The sequence below is a fragment of the Melospiza georgiana genome, chromosome 1 (genome assembly GCF_028018845.1).
Source record: "Melospiza georgiana isolate bMelGeo1 chromosome 1, bMelGeo1.pri, whole genome shotgun sequence".
NCBI classification, from domain to species: Eukaryota; Metazoa; Chordata; class Aves; order Passeriformes; family Passerellidae; genus Melospiza; species Melospiza georgiana.
This window is the reverse complement of record NC_080430.1, coordinates 115,025,554-115,052,391: the sequence shown is the minus strand read 5'-3', so window position 1 is coordinate 115,052,391 and position 26,838 is coordinate 115,025,554. Positions and strand designations below refer to the sequence as shown.

Here is a 26,838-nt window from a genome sequence, read left to right as displayed (position 1 = left end):
GTTGCCACTCTTCTGTTTTATGCTCATATTTTATGTTTAAACTGGTGAGGAATTAATAAAACAATGCTTTTTCCCACAGGTTGGAAAACCTTCAGGTTGCTTATTATTGAGTACTGCCTCTTACTTGCATATTGCATATATTTACTTGCAAGTTGGTCAGAAATGCAATTGGATTATTTCTGTGTTGTTTTGATAGGGAAAATTGTCTCACTGCAACATGTTCAGTTAAATACTCATGTGCATGCAGTAAAAAACAGCTGCATGTTCAAGACACTGACACAATGCCTTCAGTAGTTATGTTTTATTTTTACAGATTGTTTCTGTATTAAAAACTGATCTCTTTTTCTTTACAAATTTTACATTTAAATTTATTAAGCATTTTTCATATCTCTAAAGATTATTCCAGTTAGTGGCAGCAGGAGAATGGTTATGTGGAGCGCCTCACACAAAATGAATAGTGATATCTTTTTTGTCTTGGTAAAAAGTTTCTTAGTTTTAGTGACAGCTCTAATGCAGCTAAGAAGAACATGTAGCACTTGAAGTGGCTGGGATTTAATACTACAAAGCAGAATTTAGAGAAGCTTGTTAACTGTTGTATAGAGAACAGGGATTTTGGCATCCTGGCCTGTCAGGAGGGGGAGGGTTCTCCTGAATAATGTGAAATAATGTGACCTTGACATAAGGTAAGGATTGAGTCCCATAGACTCTCTCTTTCTCTCTCCCCCACCTGTTGACAGTTAGAGCTGACTTTGTAAATAGGACCTTGAGTTATTAGGTGTCTGTGAGTCATATGACTGTCACAGGCAAGAGTAGATACCAGTGTGAGTTCAGCTAAGGAGTAGGAGGTTTTCAGTTGTGCTCTGGTTTTACCAGCTGAAACTGAAAGTGCTTTAAAACCATTCTTTGTGAAGTATTAAGAGGAGGTTATAAAAGTAAGGAAGACTGATAGCTTCTAAATACTTCACATTGATTTGATGTGAAGGTGGGGCTGTAGTAATTGCTACAGTCTTTGTGTTTTGTTGAGGATAATGGAAGTGAAGGGTGATGATACTCAGTTTCATGTTTCTCACTGTTGTTTTATCTGGTTTCTCTGTTCTGTACCCTGTTTTTTGCTCTTAGATTCTTAATTTGGCTTTCAGTTTGGTAAAATTACTATACAACAATGGAACATATTTAGTCCCTCTGGAGTAAGCTTTTTTTATATTCCAAGGTTTTATAAAAAATACTCCTATTTAGACTTGAACTGTTGATGCTGCCTAATATTCCCCCTTTGAGTCTGAAGACTGTATTAATACACAGTGCATGCAAGTTCATTTCAGTATTTATGCCTTTTAAATATGTTACTTAGAAGATCTTTCTAAAGATCTAAATAACACATTTATAGTTGTTTCTACATTCTGGGTGCAGGTCTATAATACTATTAATATTTAGCTACAGACTGGAAAACAATACAAGAGCGATCATGAGTTGATTTGCAAGGAGAAAATAAATCTTTCCATACTCAGTGTCACCTATTAGTAGTATTGCAGGACTGGAGGAAGCGGGGGTAGGAATTATCTTTAAACAAGGGTCCAGGTAGAATTCAGGTGTTATTTTTAGCTTGCAGATTTATTTTCAGGAAGATTATTATTTGTTCCCCACTTTTGAGAGTTCTTCCCTCCTTATAAAATGGTTATAGTGATGGTATTTGTTTTCTTATGAAAAACTTGGAAATTTATGTAAAGATTAAATAGGTAGTAATATTCTTAAATCTGACTCACCTTTACATTGACATTTTATTTTATCCAAGATTTTAAATGTTCTAAAGCCACAGGCTCTGTGTTAGGCTGTGAAAATGAATTGAGTACTTCTCTGGAATATCAGGGGACTGATAAATCCATCATGTGTAATAGAAGATTAGTAAATAGTCTGTTGTGATTTTTAGATGTACCAAGGTGTGAAGCCTGTGTAAAGAAGTATTGCAGTTGTACTAAAGTAGTTTTTCATGATGCCTGCTTGAAGAATATTGAACAGTAATTCAGAAGAAACTGAGGGAGGACTGGGAATGTGGTTAGATCATTAATCTTCTCCAAGGTTCACCATAAGCCTCTTGCCTGGGAGGAAGAAGGAACATGGGATATTAATCCTTCTCAAAATTGATTAAGATCTGGGGAGAGCTAGAAAGGCTCTGAACCTCTGTGGTTGTGTGATTGATGCACTCAAAGTCACACTGAGAGTACTGTATGGGAGAGTTCCTACAAAATAATCCAAGCTTTGTCTTTTTATTAATTCTAGAGAAATAGTAACCTGCTTTACCAGAAAAACAGAATGGCAGTACTTGATGATGGAGAGGTTTTTGCCTGTTGTAATTAGAGCATTTTAATTAATTAAATTTGACTAAATAATATTTACTACTAATACATGTGCTATTATATGATAATGTAGTAGGAAAATAAAGGTTACATTCTAAATTATTGCTTATGAAAAAGTCTTACCTGTTTTTGTCAACAACAAGAAGCAGTGATGTATAAATATTAAAAGAAAGGAAGAATATTTGTTTCTATTTAATCTGGTATCTGCTCTGCCCAGAGACTATAGTATATGATCTTTAAAATCAGATTTGATAGGAAGTTGAAAACATAGAGTGATATATGGCCTCTAATTTTTTTTCCTCTCAGTAAAAGTAGTTCTAGGGTCTCCTTTAATAAGTATTTTTATGAATCCATGCATTGTGGCCTCTCCATCATTTTTTCTATGTCTCTTATTTTTCTGTCTGTCTGTTATTTTTCTGTCTGTTATTGAATTAAGTTATTTTTTTGCTTTCTGCCTTTCTTTTTTTCTGTAATCTGTTGTTACTACTCAGGTATGGAAGTCATATTTTAGTTCATAGTGGAAGTCTTGGCATTCTTATGGCCTGTTGCATATATTTATTTGTAGGATATAAGTATATGTAAAACCAGCCATTCCACCCCCCCCCCCCCCCAACAATTAACACTAATTTCTTTGAGTTACATAAAAAGTAAAAAAAGCTGCATCAAAAAAGTTACAATCTTTTTTTATGTTTCATAACTGCTAACCAAAAATTATTCCTGTGCAGAATGTATCTTGCATTTGGTTTTCCATGGTACTGTGTGTGTCAGACATCCATTTTCTGTTTATTTGTTTTCATGATTTTAACATTTATTATGGATTTTCTTAAGTTCCTGTTCACCACCTATGATCTCGTTATGTAGAATTCAAAGCATAAAGATTAGGTAGCTTTAAAGAAGATACATCTGTTCCCTTAACTTATTCCTTTACTATTTAAACTGAAATTCTAGTCACAGATTTTTTCATTTGCAATATGATGTCTTTGTTCATATGGTTTTTTAAAAATCTCAGTAAAGTCAACTCTCTAAGCCTGTTTTCATTTTATGTCTTGGCATTCTGGTTTCTCCTGGGCTAAAAACTGACATTTGAGATGTTTCTGCCTGAAGGGCTCCAGGTTGCCTTTTTTGCAGCTAGCCCGGTCTCCCACCTTTCTTGCAGTTGAGCAGTTCTTGCAGGGAGCTGCAGTATGTGGACAGTGAGGTGCACACAGTGTTTGCAAAAAGTTACATGCACACCAGCTGAGAAAACAAGCTGTTCTCTACACAGAATATTGTGCAATAGGTTGTGTTGTGTCAATCTCACGATCTTTTAACACCACTACTTAAAATAATTTCTGGTAGCTTAGCCTTTAGGAAAGGATTTTTTTTTTTTCCAAGTGATCCAACTGAAGTTCATTATTCTGGGAGGGATATTGAACTTTTTGGGAGTGGGTATCTTTCACACTTCATGGGATGCTGCTGCTGTCATAATCAAACTGTCAATTCCTGTCAGTTCTTCTTTGAGAAGTGGAAATGAGGATGAGAAACTGTGTGGTCATTTCATTTGGTTGTGTAAAACCGCGACTGTAGTCATAGTGCATAGTCATAGATCATTCTCACTTCAGATATTTAAGCCAAGAAGTATAGTCATGCTTCCTGAAAATTGTGGATCTACTATTTAGAGAAATGCTCTTTTCTACTAGAAAGTTGCTTTGAGACTCTCTGGAAAGAATTATTTTAAAATATTAATGTTCTTCATGGTGTGTAGTGTTTGAAATAATTGTGTGGCCAAATTAATTTTGGCTAAAATATTTGTCTAATAGTCAGGCACACTTCTGGCTCCTCCTAAGAAGCCCAGATTTCTCTGTAACTCAGATCAGTCTCAATCTTTTAAAGTAATTGAGCAGGGTATGGTAAAATGGGCTTTAGTTTATCCCAAGGTATAATGAAAGATTTACTCCCAGGTAGATCTTTCTAAATGCTACTATAGAATTTTTTTTTACCTTTGTAACCAAAATTTTAGATCAAGCTTTTAAAAAATTGATCAGAATGAAAAAAGTTGAGTGACTTGGAATCAAGCTAGTGGAAACCAACACTTACCTTATACCATGGTTTGACTCCCTGATGTGGTGGTTTATATAATTTCTCTGTTTTTTGATGGGAAGTTCTGTCACTTGACTTCTCCAAATCTGCTTATAATATCAGAGAGAACTAGTGAAAGCGTTACTGAAGAAAGGAATTAATCTGTCACTTAGAAAATGACTTCTACTGTGCTACGCTGGTGAAATAAGTACTTTCTGAGTAGGAAATAAGTTATGAACTGTGTGGACAAATGTCCAAAGGACACAGTCATCAAAAATAACCAATATTAAAGGAGAATGGAATAAATAGCTGTCTATGGAAAGAAGTTACCATGAAATATCAGTCTCCCTCACAGTGAAGTTAACTGCTCCAATTACAGGGTTTTTTTGCAACTTAAATGTTGAAGTGTACCTTAATTTAGTAGTTTCATGTTACAGCTGTGTATGTATTAGAGATAATGGTTACTAATTTTGGTAAACAAGGTAACAATTCCTTGTTGTGAAAGCATTTATCTGCTGTTGCAGTAAATCTGTGGAATTTTACTTTCAAGGATCATTTCTGTTGGTCTGAGGTTGATTGAAACCTGTAAGGAGTCCCTTTTACAGGATTCAGACACATGGCAATAGAGGACTTTTACTTATTTCCTTCTACTACAGGGTTTTAGAAAATGGAAAGAACCCTGCATTTCCTGAGAACTTTTGTTCTTTAGAGGTAAGTCCAAAGACCACTTAAGACAAAACAGACCGTTGTCAGATTTTGCTCATTCAGATGAGCAGATTTATGACAGCAGGATGCAGAGACAGTCTTGAAATACTAAACACTTCACCAGTTAATTTCTGCTTTAAATAAAACATACTTTGTTGATTCTACTGATTTTTGGTTGAAACCTAGGAAAAAGAATTCATTATAAGAAGATTCTTCATCAGAAGAATCACCTACATTTAATTTGTGATTCTCAAAGGAAATAGTTCAGCTACACTCTCTGTTACAACACCTAGCCAAAGATTAAATGCATTCTGGTGGCCCTGTGGATTTCTTGAAAAATTTGGTCATGAAGATATCATTATTTACTCTTCACATAACAGCACGTAGGGATTAGTCTGGGTCTTGGTATTCATGTTCTGCTAGTAGTGCTCTTTTAGGTTCTCATTCCAGTGGTGCAGTGAGGCAATTGCTGTTCTAGACATGCTGCTGTACCTCTCTCTGTAGGATGATTGTAGCCCTACAAGGCAACTGAAGTTAACTTTTGTGCTCTGTGAAGCATTGGGTGTCTGCCAGTAAGACTTGAGTGTGTCTGTGAATAGTCAATGACAAAAGCAAGCCTGTTGTTAGGCAGGCTTCCTTTTCTGTGCTGGAGCTGGCAACCTTACTGAGAAGCATTAAAACATATGTTGGATTGCAGGCCTTTATTTCTGTGCTTGATATAATTCAGTTTTTAGACTTCATTTAGCAGAGAACTGCTTAATTCTTTCTTGTATAGAGCTATACAGTTATATAAAATAAATTGGTCTAGTGCCTTTTAAAGTAGCTTGAGATCTCTCACAAAAATGTTGTCTATGGAAGTAGACAGCATGTAGGAAGAACAAGCCACATCACCTGAAGGTTTATTTCAGAAGTGATGGCAAGATAAGAAAGGTACATTTGTGTAGCTTTTAATTTCATAACTTCAAAGAAAATAGTTAAATTGCATAGATACTCCAAATGATGCAAAACAACTTCTCTGCTGTGTTTTCTTGCTGTGTGCTTTCACATTTTGAAAGCAGGATGACTAAAACAAAACAAATGAAATATTGGTTTAACATAGTGTTCTTCTCGTATGCACTAGTATCTGCTCAGTATAGTCTAAGTCTGAAACAGTTCTGGCATGTGCACAAATAGTTACTCCATGTGGTTTGACCTTCATTAGAGCCATCTGTTTGGACCCTCCTGAATTCAGAGTAATATTCTTTACTATTTAATGTAATGAGCTTATTTCATGATATAGCTTAAGAAACCAACATCAAAAGCACTGAAGGCACTGCTGTGTTTCTGTGAACTCTAATTGCATGCCATGCTGACATAATTCTCCTGTTTGCCTCCTACCACCTAGACAGAATTTCTTTGGCACATGTAAAAATAACTTAGAGGGGATGATAATATGGGGTGCTGTTGTAATACCTTGCATATGTGCCCTGGAACATGTATGTTCATTTCTACAATCTGATTTGCAGTCTATTAGCATATGGATAACTTTGAATACATGTTACTTGAAAGAAACTTTTCCAATGAATTTTGATCTCAGAGTTAGCTCAGGAAAAAAATCTTTTGCCTGTGAGAGACTTAGTATGTCTCAATGCTTATGATTGAAATGATTTATGAGCAATATTAATGATGGCTTTCAGAAGAGGATTTTAATTTTAATGTCCACGTCTCCTGTGTGTACATTAAGAAGCTGCAGCTCATCTGACAATGAATACCTGGTTGCATGCTTAGATAGCCTTGGAGTATTTTTATATTATAGTTCCTTTGGGCTTGTATCTGTTTCTTTGAGAGATTCTGACACTTAGTGGAAGTCCTCCTGTTACAACGTTTCTGAAAAATTAACAAGTATTAATTTGCTACTCTGGGAAATACTGTTCACCCTTGGTTTTCTAGGAACCAGACTGCTGGGATAGGAGCTCCTGTTTGGGTTAACTTTTAAATTGCCACAGGGTAGACTTTTAGATACAAAGTGTCAGTGCTGGTTTTCAGTTGTGTACCAAGTGGTCTCAATTGTGAGGATTTTTTTTCTACTTGTAACTTCCGTTTTGTGTTTGAAAGTGTTTTGCTGGGGAAACAAGCTTGTTAAAATGAAAATATTAAATTTGCAACACTTAGGTTCTGAAACGACTATCAAAAATGACATATAATAAAGCTTCATAGAGCAGCTCTGACTTGTAACTTTTGACTTCTATTGTGAACACAATAAATTGATCTAGCTGAAAAATCAAACATTGCCCACTAGTTAAGAATATGTCCCAAGGTGGAAAGTGGTCATATGAAGCCTGGTGCATACTTTAACGTGTTAAACACATGAGCTGTGCTGTGCTAAGTGAGCTTGTCCAAAGGAAAATAGACCTGGCAAAAACGACTACACAGTGCATTTAAAGGAGCAGCTGAGCCCAGTCTTTACTTTGCTTGATGCTCATTTGGAGGAACTGCATAAAAAGACTTCATGATTAGTTTTGATTTTGTAGGTGGCTTATATTGATTTAAACTGTTTAAAACTAATGTGTGTTTTTGTATATTCTCTCACTTCTGGAACTGTGGCTCATAGTGGTTTGGAGAGGTATGGCTCCTCATTTGGCAGAAGGTTGACTTTGAGAGAGAATAATTTTTGTGACTTGAAAGTAAAATGTTTGTGTACATATTCAGGATGTACATTAGAATGCAGCAGAGGCATTCAGTTACCTTTTCACCTTCATATTATTGGTATAATTTTTTTGTATATCTTAGGGTAGAACAGCCTGTTCTTTTGGTTCTTAACATGATAACTGAGGAAGCAGTAATTCAGCTTTTTTTTATATGCTTTGCAATTTGCCTTTGTACTTGTATACAAAGTCAATTTAAGACAGTAAAAAAATGTTCAAATGTTCAAGTCAATATTACATTAGTCAGCTTATGTACATTTAAATTGTACAACCAAACATGGGATAGTTGGAGAAAATGACTTGCAGATTTCAGCATTGTCTGGATACCATCCCAGTTGTGTTATTGGTTGATTTTTGACTTAGGAAGCAAGAGTTCCTGGAGCAATTAAAATAACCATTCTTTTCAAACTGGAAATCATCATTCTCACATGCACAGGAAGCTGCCAAAATTCAGAAAACAAGAAGAGAAATACCACCTTTACTACAAAGTGATAGGAATTTGTATTGACAACCTAGGATTTTCTTGGAGTTGCATATATGGCTTTTTTGAATATTCATCATTCATCTGATGATAGCTCAGGTATCAGTGATTTGAAGGACAGTAGAATTTTGTCATGTTGCTTGAAACAAGGCTTGGACTTCTGAAACAGGGAGGATGATCATAACTTTCAGTATGTTTGTTTAAAATGCCATACAGTTTTGTGGTTTATTTCAGAATGTAAGTGTTGTTGGTCCTTAAATTTTTTTGAGTGTGCATATGTGCTGCTAACCATGTGTTCAGCAGCAAATGCATTCTGAAATACACGAATGTGTTAGCTTTTTAACACTGCTTTCTCACTGTATTTTGTATAACTTGTTTTTCCATGCATGGTTTTTTCACATGTATGATGGCACAGGGGAGTTGTGTTCAGTCCTGATTTAACAGCATGCTCAACCTGCAAAAAGTGAAAAGACCTTTTTCTTGTAGGTTAGATAGATACTAAAACCTAAAGTACGGGTGTGTGCAGGAAAGTATTTTCCAAGGAGTCTGTTACTGGTAATGTTCTGAGCTGAAGGATTTATTCTATACCTTTTTATTACTTTTTGATGTCTTGATAGGCTCTTTGAGGGGAATAGCCTTTTTCTTAAATTGCCAAATTTAAAGTAGTTTCTCTTCTTACTAGTTGAAACTTCGGAATTGATTATAACGGGCATTGGTGTTAGTACACTTTTATTAAGATCTGGTAATTGCCATATGTAGACCTCTGTTTTAACTTTGCCAAGTGGGGCAGTAAATTGTCACCCTATTATGGCAGCAAAATGCCTCTCTGTCACCCAGTGCTTTAACAGAAAACTTAACTTCCACATTGGTTTGCAGATGCCAAGTTTCAGGATATGTTTTAGAGCTTTGTGAACACTGTACTGCTTCTTATCATGTTGCATTTGGTTTATTAATCAATGAAAGACTTAAATTATTTGCCCTTCTGTTTCCTCATGCATCTGTTCTTGCACCTGATCCACCTGTGCATTTTGCTGGCTGATTATGCTTTTTATTGTCTTGTTCGCAGCTTCTGCTTGGTTCATCAAAATGATCCTCGTTGGACCTTGATTGCCAGTTTTTTCTACCATATTATTAATATGAGGGTTATTATTCATGTGTGTGTACCCTGAATATTTCATATTATCAGCATTTGATTCATTTTGTAAGGTGGTTTTGGAGCTACAGTTTTCATCTTTCTGTTTTGAAGAGTTCTCAGTAAATAGTACATACTTTTTTGTCATCTAATTAACTTCCTTTATTCTTAATTCTTTAAAAAGTGTTATTTTTATGAAGTTTTAAGGTGTACAACTTCCTAGCTGTCTGAATTTCATGCTTTTATGTTAATATCTTAAATAAAGCTACAACAACAGCCTGATTAGTGTTTTGTTGATTGTTTTTTCAGGAAATGTATGAGGTTGCCAAGAAGCTTTGCTCCTTTTGTGAAGGTCTTGTACATGATGAACATCTACAGCATCAAGGCTGGGCTGCTATAATGGCCAATTTGGAGGATTGTACAAACTCTTACCAAAAGCTGCTTTGCAAGTTTGAAAATGTGTATTCAAGCTATTTGCAGTCCATAGATGATATCAAATTGAAACTTACACAGTAGGTTTGCTGTTAAATTCATTCTCAGTTTCCAAATTTACTCAATTTTAAACTTAGTTTGTTCAAGTGTTTTATGTCTGGTGCGTATTCTGATTAATCAAGAATGTCTTTCTTTGATTATGTGTCATGGAGAACATTCTTTTTGTTCTATGCTAGTGACTTTTTTTAACTGACATTTTCCCCTGTATTTGTCAGCACAAAGAAACCTGTATTGAATTATGTGGAAGATAAGCTCGTTAATGAACAGCTGCTTAAGAGCTGGAGTCATTCCAAATGTCCACAACAAAAAGCTGGATAACAAATTTAGACATCAGCATCTTTAAATAACTATTTACACTTTTGAATTAATTGGTTTTTAACATCTTGAACTGATATTTAGACTTACAATCTGTGTTGAAAGTATGAAGTCATAGCATAAACTTTGAGTGGATTTGTACATTTTTGAAAGGGATGGGGGTCATGTATGTAGATATTGTCTGTGTGTGTGTCTGTACTTGTGTCCTGCAAACTCCAGGTGTTACTTCAAAGAAAATCTTTTATGTATTTGTATCCACTGTAGTATTGTGGTATTTCTGTGAGTGCTTTGCTTAACAGAATATAAATGGATATTGGATCCTTAAAAAAATATTTTTAAATATGTTTTGTCTTAAAAACAAAAGTTCAGCTTCATAGCTTTTACCAAATAGAAACTATTCAAACTCTGCAGAAGTAGTCAGACAGAGGACACTCAAAGCTCTGATAAGAAGTGTTGATATCCATGCATATGGGACACACAAGTCCCAGTTGAGCATTTAAACAAAGAAGTGGGTGTCTCTGTTTATCACTTTTTTTCATTCAGTATAAGCAAAATTTTGACTTCTTTAACTGTCCTTCCATGATGTTGATATTCAGAACAGAAGTTTTAAAGGGTAGTAGCAAAATAATTATGAAATCTGCTTCAATTCTAAAATGAATAACAATTCATATTGTGGGTGATTTTTAACTAAGATTTCATATCATGTTGGTTTCTAGATACTGATATTTTTTTTTCTTTTCACTTTTTTAAAAAAGCTTGGGTTCTGCTGTTTCTATCATGGCCAAGATACCACTGCTGGAGTGCCTAACAAGACATAGTTACAGAGAGTGTTTAGGAAGGCTGGAGTCTTCACCTGAACATGGAGGAGCAGAAAGTGAAGAAACTGAGGATGGGAAATCTCCTGAATTGGTGCTTTATCCTGATATATCTAAAGTGAACAGTAAATCAATGTTAGCATCATTTTGCAAGTCAGTTGAACATTCAGCTTTGGAAGGCACAGATCGTGAAAATGTAAAAGATGATAAAGAATCTGGTCAAAATGCTACTGTCCAGGACAATGAAATGTCAGTAGAATTGAAAGATGATGATCAGCCTTCCTTCAATGTGTCTTTGTTAGACTGGATAAATGTTCAAGATAGACCTAATGATGTTGAATCCCTGGTCAGAAAATGTTTTGATTCCATGAGCAGGGTAAGTTAATGATTTTTTTTTAAAATCAAATTGCATTGCATTGAAGGCTGCAACTTTTTTTTCCACATGCAGGTGCTTTTGAAGTGACTGACTCATCTCTTTTGTGGCTTGTTTCTCGGATAACTTTCTGAATGAAAGCCAAAGCAGAGACTGGGGGGAATAAGTGTGGGGAAGGTGTTTTATGAGTTTGAATGTTAAGAATTTGATCTTTAGGAAGATGTATAATTTTATGAATGCTTGTTGTCTTGCTTTTTCAAATAGCCATTTCTTTTTGAAAGCCAAAAGCTTCTTGTAGTGTATAAGCAAAGTGACACTACTATTATTTCTTTGTCTTTTTTATAGAAGCTACATTTATAATAAAAAGATTTTCCTGGACCAAATTAATGTTTAGTTCAAAATAGTCAAGTCTTTATTAAAATATAAAAAAATATGTGGTTAATTGTGATAAATTTATAATTTATATCTTGAACTTCTTTATTACCTGATACAGAGTTGTTCAGAAGGGCCCAGTCAGCCAGTTTGTATTTCTGCTGCTGGAATTATACAACAGTGCTTGCTTTACTTTCAAAATTAATATTTTAATCAGTGAGCATTATAACCTTTTAAATTTCTTTTGCCTGTAATTTTTCTTCTCTCTTTGATTTCACTGTAGCTGATATTTCTTACATTGTCTAGCCTTGTTTGCATAGGTGTAATATACTATTACAACACAACATAGCTGGAACAAAGAAAACATTTTCTGTTGTCTTTGACACTTTATTTCCTCTGTAAGGTAGGACTGGAAGACTGAATCATGATTTCTAAAACTCATTTGTTGTAGGGAACATCATGGTATGGTCAGTTCTGTGCATTGATATTTTGATTCTGTCTTAAAATTAATTGGAGAATTTGGCTTAATTTTAAGGGCTAAGATTTTAGTAGTGCAGAAAAGGCTAAGGAAAAGATTGGCCATTATAAGTTTGGTTTTTTCTTCAACAAAAACAATAATTAATTTTGTGTGCTAAAGACTTCCTATTGGCTGAAGCCTGAGACAGTTCTCCATGCTATTTGTTCAGTAAGGCTGTAAGGTGCTTTCTACTATTACAAAGCAAGAGTAACAGAACCCGCTAGATGGGTTGTGAGACAATAAATTCCATTTCTACATAATATTAACGGAACACAGATGTGTTCTAAAAGTTCTAAAAATCAGTATTGATGAGATGGATATTAAACAATTGGTTCCAAATAAATTATAGCATTCCAAAAGAAACAAAAATGCTAAGAACACTGTGGTTAAGTACATACTCTACCTTTTTTGATCAGCTTGTAGTCTTATCTGACACATATCATGTGTTTTAGAGGCTCTGTCTTGTACTTGGTTTTTCTGTCCTTGTCTTATTGAAGATTAGGCAGAAATCCTTTATTTTTGACTATTGTAATTGTTTTTTAACTGCAGTCAATTTTTATGGGAAAAAGTTGTGATTGAACCTGCAAAAAATGCAGTTTCTTTTTGTATTTGTGGCATAAGCAGAATTGGCAGGTAGGGAAGGTGTTTCAGTCTGAGTATTCTGGCCATCACCAGAGCAGTTGTGATTGATCAGTCCCAATTCATTTTGGTTCATGAAAAGCTCCCAGAGCTTTGAAGTAATGCGTTCCCGATTCTCCACAGGAAAACTGATTTACTTTGTTTGATTTACTTTGTTTGGATAGCAGCAAAAGCTGACAAAGCATTGAATCTTTGCTTACCATTGGTTTAGAATTAGTTGAAAACAGAAGTGGCTTGCAGCTGAAAATGAAAAAAAAAAATCCTAAATAAATATCTTGCGACATAATTTTTCTTTTAATATTCATTTGTGGTGACACTTTAATATAAAAAAAAAAAGAATAATAGAATAAAATGGCACTAGCTTTTTAAAATAGTTTTGCTGTTTTGCCTGCATTCTCCCCGTGCCCTTTCCTTCTCAGAAATATGAGCCATACAAATGGTTTGTAATTGCAATTCTTATTTCAAAAACTGAATTCAGGTAAGATTTTCCTGAAAGCTTAAAGCACAAGAGTAAGAGGTAGTCTTGACATAATTGGTGTGTTGCACAGAGTGCTGCTAAGTTTCTGGTGCTTCTAGCCTCTAAATGTTTCTACGAAATGGCACTTCTACTTCTTGGCTGCAGTAAAAGCACTGGGTAAGTAGGAGCTAACCAGATGTTTTTGTTAAGTGCTGTTATAGCCTCTTAAGTAAGAGGCTAGAAATGGAAGTTACTTTAAAGTGATGAAAAGAGCAGTATTATCTGCCAGTGAAAGTAGAGATGAATGCTTCAGATGCAGTTAGGGTAAAGATGGGATAAAAAGATTGGATGGAAGAAATAGGTAAGAAAAGAATGAGAGGAATAGCCACTCTTTGTAAAAAGAGATAACGCAGCATAAGTTTAAGAACACAAAAAGAAAAAAAAACCCACTATATTGTTCTTTAGTATTTTGTTTTTTAAGAAACTTCTCTGGATTCTGCAGTGGACTAATTCAGGATGTCTTAGGGAGTAATCTTGAGTAGGATGGCAGTGAAGATGATCCTGTAAAATCAATCTGGTTAAATACTTCTGTTACTGTTTCTTGAAGATGGACAAGTGACTTGAGAAAAGATTAAGATTCAGAAGACATTGCATATGAAAAATTAACCTTTGATTTCAGAGAGTTTGCATGCATTTTGTCACATTAATAACAGCACTTGGTGTTTATTCTAAGGAGTTCTGGGCTATTACTAGGTTTTGGTACTTTGCCATGAAGTTCTTGGTTGGCTGTTTTGGTTTTTTTGTTTCTTTGTTTGTTTGAAGTGAATGGAAGACCTATTCTTTATAGTCACTCCTTAATTTTTAATGTTTCTCCTCTCCAGATTGCTCTCTCTAGCTCCCCCAGAAGGTTGTTCCCAGGATGAAGCTCTGTGTGTGAAAACTTTAGTTAAATAGTCGATTGAGGGGGAAATACACTTTTACTTATGCTACTGAGTCAAATAATTGCTTTTTTTTGAGGGTGGGGTTCATTTGTATGCTCTGTAAGTGGCATAAAGCCTGCATGTTGATGAAAGAAACCAGTGCTGTAACAGCCAGTGTGACCTCACAAATGGCATCTTTTTCACTGGATTCTCATGTAAGAGATGGCATACCATAACCATTTTGGATAAATTTGGGCAAATTTGTTCATCTTCTGCTATCACCTAATGGTTTTAACTATGTTCTTAACTAATGTATTTCAGGTTTGCACTAAACTCTGACCTTCATAGGAAGCAGCAATTGCCTATGTTGTTTCTAGAACTGTTATTTTAATTCACTACTCTTACAGTGAAGTGTAAAGAGTCACCCTTAATATATGTAGATATTGGTAGACTCTTAATGTTTCCAATACTTCCTTTTTTTCTCAGATATTATGAAACAACTTCAAAAACATGTTTCTGTTCAGAAAAAAAACCTCTAGCTAAAAGTATGACAAATATGCTCTTTTTCCATTAGGTCTTTTCCAGTTGCTTAGAAATTACCTGCTTTAAGTAGTCAATTAAAACACTCATTTAGTGGGAAAAGATTTGCAGTTCTTGCAGCTTTTTCTGGCTACCCTCCCTTCTTCATTTTCCATTGAGCCACAGTCATGATGGGTTTTGATTGTAGCTGTGTAGACTGTCACAGGTCAGACTGTCCATTAGCTACAAAGTGCCTCTTCCATCTGCACCTCACCTTGTCCCAGTGTTCCTTCTCTTTATAAGGATCCACATTGCTCTGATGGTCTGGTTGGAATACTTCAGAAAAATTCATGCTGTGATATAGAATCCACATACTCATTTACTCAGAATTCTGAAACAGATGATAGATGTAGTCATACATTAGATTAAAAAAATTAAAAAGGAAAATATTTGAGGTTAAAAAACCTCATTTGGCTAACTTAAATCACCTTTCAGTTTGTCAAATACTAATAAATTTCTTTTTTTAGCTTGATCCAAGGATCATCCAACCCTTTCTGGCAGAATGTCACCAAACTATCACCAAACTAGATAATCAGAACATGAAGGCTATTAAAGGTCTTGAGGATAGACTCTATGCATTGGACCAGATGATAGCAAGCTGCAGCAGACTGGTGAATGAACAAAAGGAACTTGCTCAGGTAATACACAATTGTGTGTGCAGCATGGAAAGATGGTGGGCTTTTCATACGTGTATGATGTTAAAGTTACAATGAACCAGTTGCATGTCTTTCTGCAAGATAGTTTTCAACATATCACACAGGGTAAATATGGTGCTATTTCATTATAATGACATTTAAATATTAGCAATTTTTACATCTTGTCATGTTTTTGTGTGGTCTAAAGCTACAGCTAGAAAATCAGAACTTCAGTTAGAGATAGGTGTTAAGTGTTAAGTAGATCAGTTTTAATTTTGAAAGGAGATATTGAATCCTTGGTAATTTATCACTCAGTCATACAGGATCAGGGAATAGGTTAATGGTTGATCATCAGTGTTATAGTAAGAAAAAGTAGTATGCCTTCACAGGACAGTGTCATTTTAAGTGATAAGAAATTTAGTTAAATACTAAATATAAAATATGTAGCTCCTATTTTTAATGAACACTTCAGTATCATATGAAAGTTATTTTATTAAATAGAGTTTCTGTAAAAAGCTTGTTAGCTTGATAATTAGGATTGTTCTTTAATGTCTTGTTTGCTACTGAAAGTAAATAAAAGTCTATTTGGCAATACATGATGATGTTCAGATTTTCACCATGACCTTGGAGTTGACTCTGAAAAAAGGCATGAGTTTCTTACTCCTGCTTATACACTGATATATTATTGGTAGGGATAAATGAACAATCTTGCCTCTCTATTTTGAGGGAGCTTAGAGGCCCCTTTTGAGGAGGGCAGTGCTGGGCTGAAAGTTGTGTAGGACCATGCTCCCTGTTGCCTCTTTGGTCTGGTATATGAAGGTGGATACAACCAGTACTTCTGGCAGCATTGTTTAAAAGTGGAGCCTCTCTCCCAGTAAATTCAATGAGTAAGTTTAGAAGCAAATGCTGAATCTCAGTCTTGTGGACTTTATATTGTAGGCCAGTACTAAACTCAAGTGAATTTAGCATGATGGCTAAGCTAGTCTTCCCATCCCTATGCTTGGTTGCCCTTTACTGTGAGTGGTGCTTTTAGCTATTTTTTCCTTCTTCACTTGGATGAAGAGCCTGCCTCAAGTTTGAATCCCACTTTGGAGTAAGAAGCGTTACAGTCAGCTGGAAAGAGACTTTGTCACCTTGTTTAAATGCTACTGTAAATTTAGAATTTGTACCTTTTCAAGACTTGGCAGAGACTTCAGCTTTCAAACCTTCTTCCTTGACATTTCCTTTTATAAATTGTCTATTCCTTTACTTATGATGTAAGTGTACAGTTTGCATGCAGATAAGATGTGTTGCGCTTGATTTTGGCTCTTGAGAAGAATTAGTATCATGTGGGAATTTCTTTATGCAAGAAATAGAAATTCTTTAGCCCACGGTAGTATTGAACATGCTCCAAGTTGATGTTTAATCTTTCAAATGCCAGAATTGCGAGGAAGGTTGTTAGCAGAAGTTAGAATGATGGTTGATCCCCTCCATCCTAGTAGCTATGTTTCTGCTGATTAAGTTTTGTGGTCTTTCACTGGTGTTGGTTAGTTATGTGAAGTTCTGTTAGGGTTGTGTTGGTAGCTGTTTGGTAGGGAAATATGGAACAAAATTGATTGGACTGGATTATAGAACTGAAAGAAAGCAGCTCTGACACTTGCTTTCTCTATGTATCATTCTGTTATACTTCTCAGTGGTTACAGTAAGTTTGTTAAAATTCTTGCATTCTTTGTTCTCAAAGATGTATCACTTTCACACTTCTTGATTGTCACAAAGCTTGTGTAACAATGTCTCTCTTCCTCTAGGGATTTTTGGCTAATCAGAAGAGAGCTGAGAACTTGAAAGATCCTTCTGTGCTGCCTGATTTGTGTTTGAGTCATGCAAATCAGCTGATGATTATGTTAACTAATCACAGAAAACTGTTAGATATTAAACAGAAATGTACCACTGCCAAACAGGAGCTTGCAAATAATCTGCAAGTCAGACTGAAGTAAGTTAAAACTTCTCAACTTTATAGTACTTCCACTTGAAGCAAGTCAGTTTAAGGAATGTGTGTCTGAAGGAAATCATTACTATGAAAAGGTCAAGAGTGCAAATCTTGTAGTGTCTCTGTTAGTATATATTCCCGATAGTTTATGTTGACTTGTGTGTATTTGTTGTTTCACTTTTGCTTCAGTTCTGTCAGTAAAAGCAATTCTATGTTTTTTGTTACTTGTGGCATATACTTCCACCTTAAGTCTTTTCTGGTGGCAAAGTTGCTGTAATATTTCTCCTCAAGCACACCAATTGATCACCTTCCCAATAGTTATCCTGTGGTTTAGTTATATTGATGTCTGTGCTTGAAATTTTTGTACTTATTATATGATTAAGGGAATTGAAGATGGGGTTACAAGATGTGAGAATTTGTTACAGTGGCTGTTGCTTGTAGTGCGTGAGTACATTGTGTGGACTTCACAAACAGTGTTACGTTCTTATTTCTTTGATAGCATTCTAATCTTTAATACCTTTTACTAAAGATTTTCAGTAAGTATTTTTAAGATCTATAAACAAGAAGTAGTCTTTTTTTTTTGCCCAGGATGTATCAGCGTTTTTTAATTCTACTGGAGAAAGTTGCATTAGTACTACTCCTAAAGTTATTTATGCTAATAACTTGAATGTCTTACCAAGACATTCAAAACCAATGACTTAACTCAAATGGTGGTAGATATATGTTTTAGGTGTCTGGATATTCTGTGTGAGAAATTAATAGGAAACTGCAAGGTGACTACTGAATTCTGTACAGCTTGGTACTGTTGTTAGCCTGTTGTTGTCCCATGTGAAATGATGACATTGTTTATTTCATCCAGACATGTTGCTTATCTAATTTAAATGAAAAAAAAAAAAATTGGCAAGATGTGATCTTCTAAAGTGTAATCTGCTTTTGTAGGTGGTGTTGTTTTGTAATGCTTCATGCTGACCAAGATGGAGAGAAACTACAAGCACTGCTTCGTCTTGTAACAGAGCTCCTAGAAAGGGTCAAAGTTGTGGAGGCTCTCAGCACTGTTCCTCAGATGTACTGTTTAGCTGTTGTTGAAGTTGTGAGGAGAAAAATGTTCATAAAACACTACAGGGAGGTAAGTGAATAAAACTTTGAGACCAAACCTTTATATCAGCATATAAATTAACAAGTAACTATGTATTTTCCCCTTTCACAGTGGGCAGGTGCTTTAATAAAAGATGGGAAACATCTATATGAAGCCGAAAAGGCAAAAAGGGAATCTTTTGGTAAACTCTTTAGTAAGTACTTTCTCTTTGGTGAAGTTGAATTGTGTTAAAGTATGTCTCTTGTCTTTGTAGTTAAAATAATTTTCATCATATTCTTATTTCAAGACTTGAACATTTTCTTTTATTTAAATAGGAAGTGCATGCTGGTCATATTATTAAAAGAAAATATTTTTCCATTGATCAAATCAATTAACTAGTTAATAGAGATTAATTGAAAATAATGTGAAAGTTGTAAAATTATTATAAAAGATATGGTTTCTCATTATCACACTTAAAAGCAGTTTGTGCTTAAACATGCCTTGTGAGCTTTTATGAGCCTTATTGTTCTTTTAAATAACACTTGTAAAACCATTACTGAATATTTGGGTACTGCTATGACTTTCTCTGTACTACTCCAGGAAAATCCAAAAACTAAGGCCCATGTCTAATGACCTTCACTAGAAGTTTTAGGAACATAATTAAAAATAAAGATTCTACAAAAAGAGTTTTGATTACTTTTTTTGCAAAGTCTGCCACTTGTGTTCTGAATAAACAGCTAAAATAAGAAAATCTAATGAAAGTTTATAAATTTTTTTTTGAAAGGAAATGAGGAAGATTACAGTGAAAATTTCAAAAATAAGTTGAGGCTTTTGCCTGTGTGTACATTAAGCAAAAAGAGACTTCTGTGAAGGGAGTTCTGCTTGAATGGTGGGTTTTGTGTGATGTTCTGAGGTCGTTTGCGGTTTTATGTGGACATCAATATAAGTAGTAATGCTTCCAAATGTAGTTCAGCTACTAAACTGCAATAACTTCAGTTGATTTCTCTTGAGATGCTGCATTTCTTCCTTTAAATGAGTTATTTGTTTGGGTTCTTTCTTCAGGGAAGTCTTTTCTAAGGAATCGTTTGTTTAGAGGACTTGACTCCTGGCCTCCATCCTTTTGTGTATGTATTCATATTTTTGGGTTTATTTCATTTCTAAATAGTTTTATAAATTAAAAACCTGGGCTTTTCATTGAAGCTATATGCCCTTTGCATTGCTGTGACACATGAAGAAACTGGGAGCTAGTGTTCTCTGCCATTTCAAGTGACCTATGTTAACATTGGCTTGTAACTTGCAGTGCAGTGGGAGAGGAAATGTCAGCTCTCCTTTTTAGTAGTGCAGTCCTTTTTTAGTCTGTGGTATTGAAAAAAAATTAATCGTAATGATCAGAAAAAAGAAGCCAGGAGGAATAATTTGATCATCTAATTGTCTTGTGAATAATAGAGCAATAAAATTAATTGGATGGTAAAAGCAAGTAAAAGTTTTCCATGTAATCAGTGGATGAGTGGAAAAGCATTTTTGCCTCCTCATTAGCTGATAACATGAGGGCGCTGTAATTAAGTATTGCCTGTTAGCTTTGATTTCATACAGCTTGGTTAATTGAAGTAAGCTAACTCCTTGATTCTAATGTTGCCATCTCACTTTGCCTTTTTAACCTTTTCAGCTTCTCCTTTTCAGCCTTTTTTGTAATTTAAGGGATACTTGGGAAATAAGAATTGTACTCACTTCAGTATCTCAAATACCAAACTGAATTAATATTTGTATGTGTAGCAGCACAATAAATAAAGCTTCAGTGCCATTTCATATCCCTTAACTTCTAAACACATCTATAATGTTTATGAAGCTTGGTAATAGGGAGGAATTTGGACTAGATGCTCATTGTAGTTCCCTTCCAGCTGGAATACTCTATTCTACTGCTGCCCAAGTACTATGCATAATTAATCATTACAAGAGTAAGGAGTGTTTTTTAGGGGCAAAGGACTAGACATGATTTCTTAAAAATTAAAATCTTTTTAAGATTTTTAAGAGGAAGAGATCAGTTTACTGCTGACTTTTCCGTGTTATTTATTAAGCTCTTCTTGATCCTTCTTTAGTCATCTGATACTTTACAGCAGTGTGTAAATTAATATCTTCTTTACAGACACGAAAACCTCGCAGATTTGACAGTGAGCTTCCAGATATCTCGTTGAGTGACTTGCAGTTTTTGCAGTCTTTCTGTCCTTCAGAAGTACAGCCATTACTCAGGTAAGGCACCTCTTTACACTTTGTGTGTTACAGAAATAGGTTTCCTGGGGGTCCTATCCTCATCAGTTTTCCACCCCCTTAGGTCATCTTCCATAAAAAACAAGCGAGGATTTTCTGATCTTATTACCATTCTTAAGCAATGATCTTCACTGACTTAATGCAGATACATATGTATTCAGGTTCTGATGGTTTGAACATATCTATTCTGTATTGAGATGTAAAGGATTTTAGGTGTTCCTTTGATCTGCCTAGAGCTAAAGACCAAAACAATTGCTATCAGTTTTAAACTGAAATAAACTCATAACTATGTTTTGTCAGATCAGAATGAGATTTGATACTTTTTTTCTTTGTGTGGTATTCTGTAGGAAATAAAATAAATGTCTTTAGCTCAGCATGAGATCATAGAGATCTCCTATATTCAATTACTACTTTTTCTCCAATTTTATTAGACTGAATTTGCTAAAAAGTGTATTTTCTTAAGTGCCTCTGCTGTCAATGGAAATCCATCATTTTGAGTAGAAGCTCTATTTCTATGTTTCTTACTTCCCAACAGTGAGGCAGACATGCATATGTAGACAGGAAAGCTACTGGTTTGTCTCAAAAGCAGTTTATGGGATTAGTTCCTTATCTAGAACTTGGAGATATCTTAGTGAAAAAGATGACTGCTAGTGTGAGCTTCCAAACTCAGAGCAGTCAAGGTGGAGAAATGCCAACCAAGATAATGGGCCAGAAATGGGTAACAGCAAGTTGTGTGTAAGGTCCTGCCTAGGAGGAGAGCTATCAGTATGACCACATTCAGATCATCATCCTCTTCCTAAAAGAGATCTGCAGTTAGAGATTTGAGATTTGCTGTGATTCCTCTTTTTTGGTTTTTTATTTGTTTGTTTGTTTTGGATTTTTTTTAGCCCCAAGGCCACAGTCCCACAAAATTGGGATTGCATTTACAAGGGTAAATGCAAGAGGAGGATGCTTCACTGCCATTTGTCAGGTCCACCAACAGTGTCAACCTAATACCTGTTATTGGTGCATAAGGCAGGAGCTGGATTCACTGCCTTTGTTCACCTGTCCTTTGGACTGGCATTCTTTTTGATTTAGAATTCCTGGCTATCTTTAGGGTAGCGTTGGTGGAGTTAGCGAATGTAGTGAGCTTAGTCACCATCATAGTGGATTTGCCATAAGTAATTTTATAGCTGATGTACCCTTTTAATTTATCGTGTTCTGCTCCTTGGGTTGCTCCTCATCAATTTTGTGGGGAACAAAGTGCAAATATACGATCTTATTCCTAATGTTTACCTGATTTTTTTAATCTGCAAGAATTTTACAATCTTCCTGGAAGTTTATACTGAGTTCAGGAAGAATTTTGCCCTGCTATTGTCAGAAAACCAATCACTGATTTAAGACATTTCATTTTGTTTGAATTGTAGTGACATAGCTTTCCACTTGATGGCAATAGAGGTGGGATTATGTCATTCCTCCTGGTTTCTGGGCTCATGGTTGCATTTGGTGAAAAATATAGAGAATAGTGTTGAGCTTTAAACTTATGTGGGTAAAAGCTGTCGCACACCTTGGGTCGATGCTGATCTTCAGAAGAAACTTGAGAGCAGTACTTTATTTGGTGTTTTCATTTTACATGTAAAGAGTAAGCAATAAGCAAAACTGAGACCCAGCACAAAGTCTTTTTCTATCAGCACTGAACCTCTCAGCAGCATAATTAAAATGATGTTTTAATTTACTTACAGTGCTTCTGTCTTTTAAATTGTGTTTGAGCAATGATTGAAATCTTAATTCTGCAAAAATACACTTAATGCCACTTGCCCTATATATTGAATAGAGAATGCAGAATACATTGAAGTGTAATCTGCTTTTACTATATTGTTAGTCTAGATGAACTGTTGCTTCATGTTTTCAGCTTATCTTGCCACACTTGAAATGTGATCAGGATGCATTAATCAGTTGTTTAATTTTAGGTTACCTGTCATGAAAATAAAACAGTAGAGAATTAATTGCTTGTTCAGAGGAAGAGCTGGATTGGAGAGCATCCAACTAGAGACAAAATATAGTCATTTGCAAACACAAGTGCTTCAATTAGATATCTAATCACATCTGTTACTGTCATTGGAACTCTAGGTACTACTGGCAAATGCTTTCCTTGGGAGGAAAGACTGGAATTACTTGGTCATTACTGTGTTTATTGTTATGAACTCCTTAAAAGTGCCTAAGTTTTAAATTTTAAACAAAATACCAGGGAGTCTTCATAGACTTTTTTTTTCATATAAAATAGATGAAATTAGGAAAATACAGACTTTATAGAGAGGCAAGCTTAGTATTGTTGAAATATACACATAATAATTTAGTAGATTGGAATATTAAACAAACAGTGTGGAAAAAAAGTAATCCTGTACTGTTTTTAAGGGTTCCCATACTTTGTGACTTTGAACCTCTTCACCAGCATGTACGTGCTCTACATAACCTGGTCAAGGCAGCACAGAGTTTGGATGAAATGTCACAAACTATTACAGACCTGCTGAATGAGCAAAAGGTATTTTTGCTTTTCTTTATCAATAAAAAAGAGAATATTAAATGTAAAACAGTAGAATATTTTCATAACATTGTTTTATCAAACACTTTGGAATGCATCTTTTTTTTTTTTCCTTGATGTGAAGATTAACTGCATAAGTTTTCTTCCTAATAATGAAGTAGTAAATATTCTGAGAATATTTTATAGATGTTTGTATTCCACAGAAGTTGTAGGGGTAGAGTTGCTCTGTTTACATTTTTGTTTTCTGTCACTTTCAAATCTTCTGTCTGCAGAATGCATTGCTTTAGTTTGTATTCAGTGAATTTGTTACTTCTCTGGATTTCTGCGTTGTTTCTTAGGCCCTTTTGGCACAAGCAGTTAAGGAGATTTTAGGACTTTGGTTGGCTGTTGTGCAGTCTTTCTCTTTGAGTGCAGAAGGAACAGATGGGAAAAAAGATCCCTTCCTAGTTTCGCTCTGCCTGTCAAGCGGATTCCTTCCCCTAGAAACTGTGTTTCTGCCAATCACTTCTGCTTCTGTGCATGCAGCCTCTAAATTCCATAGTACACCCAATAGGTTCCTTTTAGCTTCTGACTGTGGCCTTTCTCAGGGAAACACTGGGTGAATTTAGCAATGCTTAAGATTATTTTTTGTGCAGTTAACTGCTTCAAACTGGGTTTCTTTTGCTGTAGAAAATCAGTAGGTTTTTCCAGGGTCTGTGTTATTGTCTGCATTGTAAATTCTTGTATGCACTTGGCTGACTGGGAAGCATCTTATATAACAGATAAAGCTATGGTCATGTTTAATTTTGAATAACAATTTCCTGCTTAAACAAGTGACATGAAGTTCTCTGGGATTTGAACAGGATATTTATTGAAAGTCTTTTATTTATGTAAAATATGAAATCTGGGCTGCTTTTTGGTCTGTAATATTGAAAAGGTGTATTACTTAAGTATTATTTCCCAGCTATTTTCTCTTTTTATGAAGATTGTTTTTCAAATGAACAGCCATTAAGAATAAGACTATTTGGGCCTGAACACTGTGACAGACATTGAAATTGCTGGAAGTGAAATTCTGTGAAATTTTGGTGTTTTCTGAACATGCCCTTACAACAGACCTTGATCTAGAATATAGGCATTCACTCCCAATATGGAGTCCCAAATCCTGAAATTTATCTCATAAGAAATTAGGATAGTAACAGTTGTTCTAATAAATTAATTTTTTCACAAAGACTTTCAGTGTCAGAAGAATGTGAAATTTAGGTTTTAATTCAAAATATACACAAGTACATTAGAAAGATAAGCAGGAAATATATCTGAATTTGTGAAGTTTATAATTTCCCCTTCTTACTTCAGACGTACTTATCTGAAAAAAAATTCTAAGTATCTAGCTGTACTGAAAAAGGTGTTTGCCAAATCAGGAAAATACGCTCTCTTATTTTGCTTTTGTTTGACTAATTTGGATTCTTCAGTCACACAGAAATTTCAGGTGCTTAGACAGATTTGGATAATTGTCTCTTTCCTTGGAACAAATTGCATTGCACAATCAGAGCTGGGCCATTCATGATGTCAGCTTGAAAATGCCCATCTCTGTGTGTCATTTCAGTGATTCATTTGAACTCTTTTTGGAATTGAAGCAAACAGATTTGTCAGAGATTTTTTTTACTTTTCAAATGTTCTTTTTTGCTACTTGATGAAAGACACAAGGTCTTTCTCTGTGTTGGTTTGCTCTGCAGCTAATATAGAAGTGTTTTTTTAAATTGTACTACTTTTGCCTGTGTAGAATTACTGAAGTAAAATTTAAAATGCTCCTTTTTATATCTTCAGTATTGCTGAGAATTCACAATAAATAATTAGAAGAATAAATAAACATTTGATAATTGTCATGAAGATACCTACATCTTCAAGCATCCACTTTTTCTGGTGGTGAACTGTCCCAGCTTGGTGCAGAGTTGGCTGTGCAGGTGTTGAATGCTGCCCATATTATTATTCTCATACTCTACAAAAGAGACACTGGCATTTCCCTTTCCATACTAGTGGCAGCAGAAGCTTTGTTCTTCAGATTTGACTGGGATACTTTCCCTGGCTTGTTGGTAGTACAGCAGTTTAATTCTGTCTGGATCAAGTGGAAGTTCATCCTACTGCATCAGCCACAGCAACTGTTCTTTGATAGTTGCTTTAGGCAGGAGGGAAATGTTGTGGCTGCAGATAAGGGAATAAAGAGCAAGTCAGAGGAGATTGAATTACTTACTGGGGGTGTTGAGAGTATTTCTTTTCAAGTGTCTCCATAGCTCTTATTATTTCAGTTTTCAAGTTCATAGAACATTAATGATATTTTTTTACTTTAGTGTTACATTGGAGTAGTTAAATGACGTTTTTGTGGATATTTGTTTAATTTGTTAATACTTTGAAATCTGTTTTCATTTTTAAGACCTTCTGCTTGTTCTTTGTAATTTAATAGCCTCAAAGATGTTGCTGTGCCCTCTTATTTCCATAATACAAAGTTTAAGCAGGTCAGCAGTTGGGTTAAAGGTGTCCAGGAAAAGCTAAGGTGCCCATGGGTAAGGTGATTAAGGTGTCTTCTCGGTGATTAGTAGGTAATTAACATATGCAATCCTTTGGTGTTAAAAGTTTTTGTTGGAAGCTGGCTTTTCAAATCAGATCATAAATGTACCATTTCTTCTAGTTGAGTTTGGAATTGAAACACTGCTTGTAATCTTCCTGAGAATTGGAGCATCCCTGATTATTTTTTTTTTTGTAGTAACATAATTAGAGCAAGGCACGTAGTCTTGCAATGCCTGAGAACTTGGAAATTAATTCTGGTTTTCTATCTCTATTTTTTTTGTTGTTTGCTCTTGACTCCTCTTCCTTTGTCATTACAAAAATTAGTCTATGACAAGTGCATACATTGCTGCCTGTAGACTGTAAACAGACTAGATGGCAGGCTCAGGCTCCTCAGTAAATAAAGTCTTCATAGAGTTTCAGATACTCCAAATGTGAGGTTTAACTCTTCTCTAAGCAGTAATCTGGTGCTCTCACTCGACTCCCAACTCACAAAAGCCGCTGCTGAGGCATGTAGTGTGCTACAGACCCAGGTCATGAGGAAACAGAGTTCATTATTGCTCCACAGAGTGACTATTTTTTTTTTCTTCTTTATGCTAAGTCCTTACTTTTTATCTTCTAGGATGATTCTGCAGGGTTGCCAAAAGCAGATACTATCATTCCTTTGCATGTGGGTTTCTGTAAGACTTTCCCATATTCAAAGTCTTTGAATTGCTTTTTCTAGTGTGTGGTTGATACCTGTGATGATAGTTTTTGTTACTGTTTCTGGTATATTAATGGTAGATATTTGTCACCTAAAGTATGCTTTGAACCTAGACATTAATCAGCATACACAGTACCCTTCAACATATATTATTGTAAGTTTTCTTAGATAAACAACAAGCAGAAATGAAGTCCAAGGGAAATGCCTAAACATGGGCTAACAGAATAATTCAAAAAGGAGCATTT

General features: G+C 35.1%; 1 protein-coding gene across 2 annotated transcripts in view; it reads left to right on the top strand.

The window, feature by feature from the left end:
* RB1CC1 (RB1 inducible coiled-coil 1) overlaps positions 1 to 26,838 on the top strand; it is a 65,883-nt gene that overhangs the window by 18,462 nt on the left and 20,583 nt on the right. For both annotated transcript variants that reach the window (XM_058023280.1, XM_058023273.1), the window contains exons 6-14: positions 9,721 to 9,923; positions 10,974 to 11,409; positions 15,358 to 15,528; positions 17,310 to 17,494; positions 18,431 to 18,617; positions 18,699 to 18,780; positions 19,629 to 19,690; positions 20,710 to 20,813; positions 23,226 to 23,352. In XM_058023280.1, the coding sequence (XP_057879263.1) occupies positions 9,721 to 9,923; positions 10,974 to 11,409; positions 15,358 to 15,528; positions 17,310 to 17,494; positions 18,431 to 18,617; positions 18,699 to 18,780; positions 19,629 to 19,690; positions 20,710 to 20,813; positions 23,226 to 23,352 (1,557 nt within the window). The remainder of the gene's footprint in view (positions 1 to 9,720; positions 9,924 to 10,973; positions 11,410 to 15,357; positions 15,529 to 17,309; positions 17,495 to 18,430; positions 18,618 to 18,698; positions 18,781 to 19,628; positions 19,691 to 20,709; positions 20,814 to 23,225; positions 23,353 to 26,838) is intronic.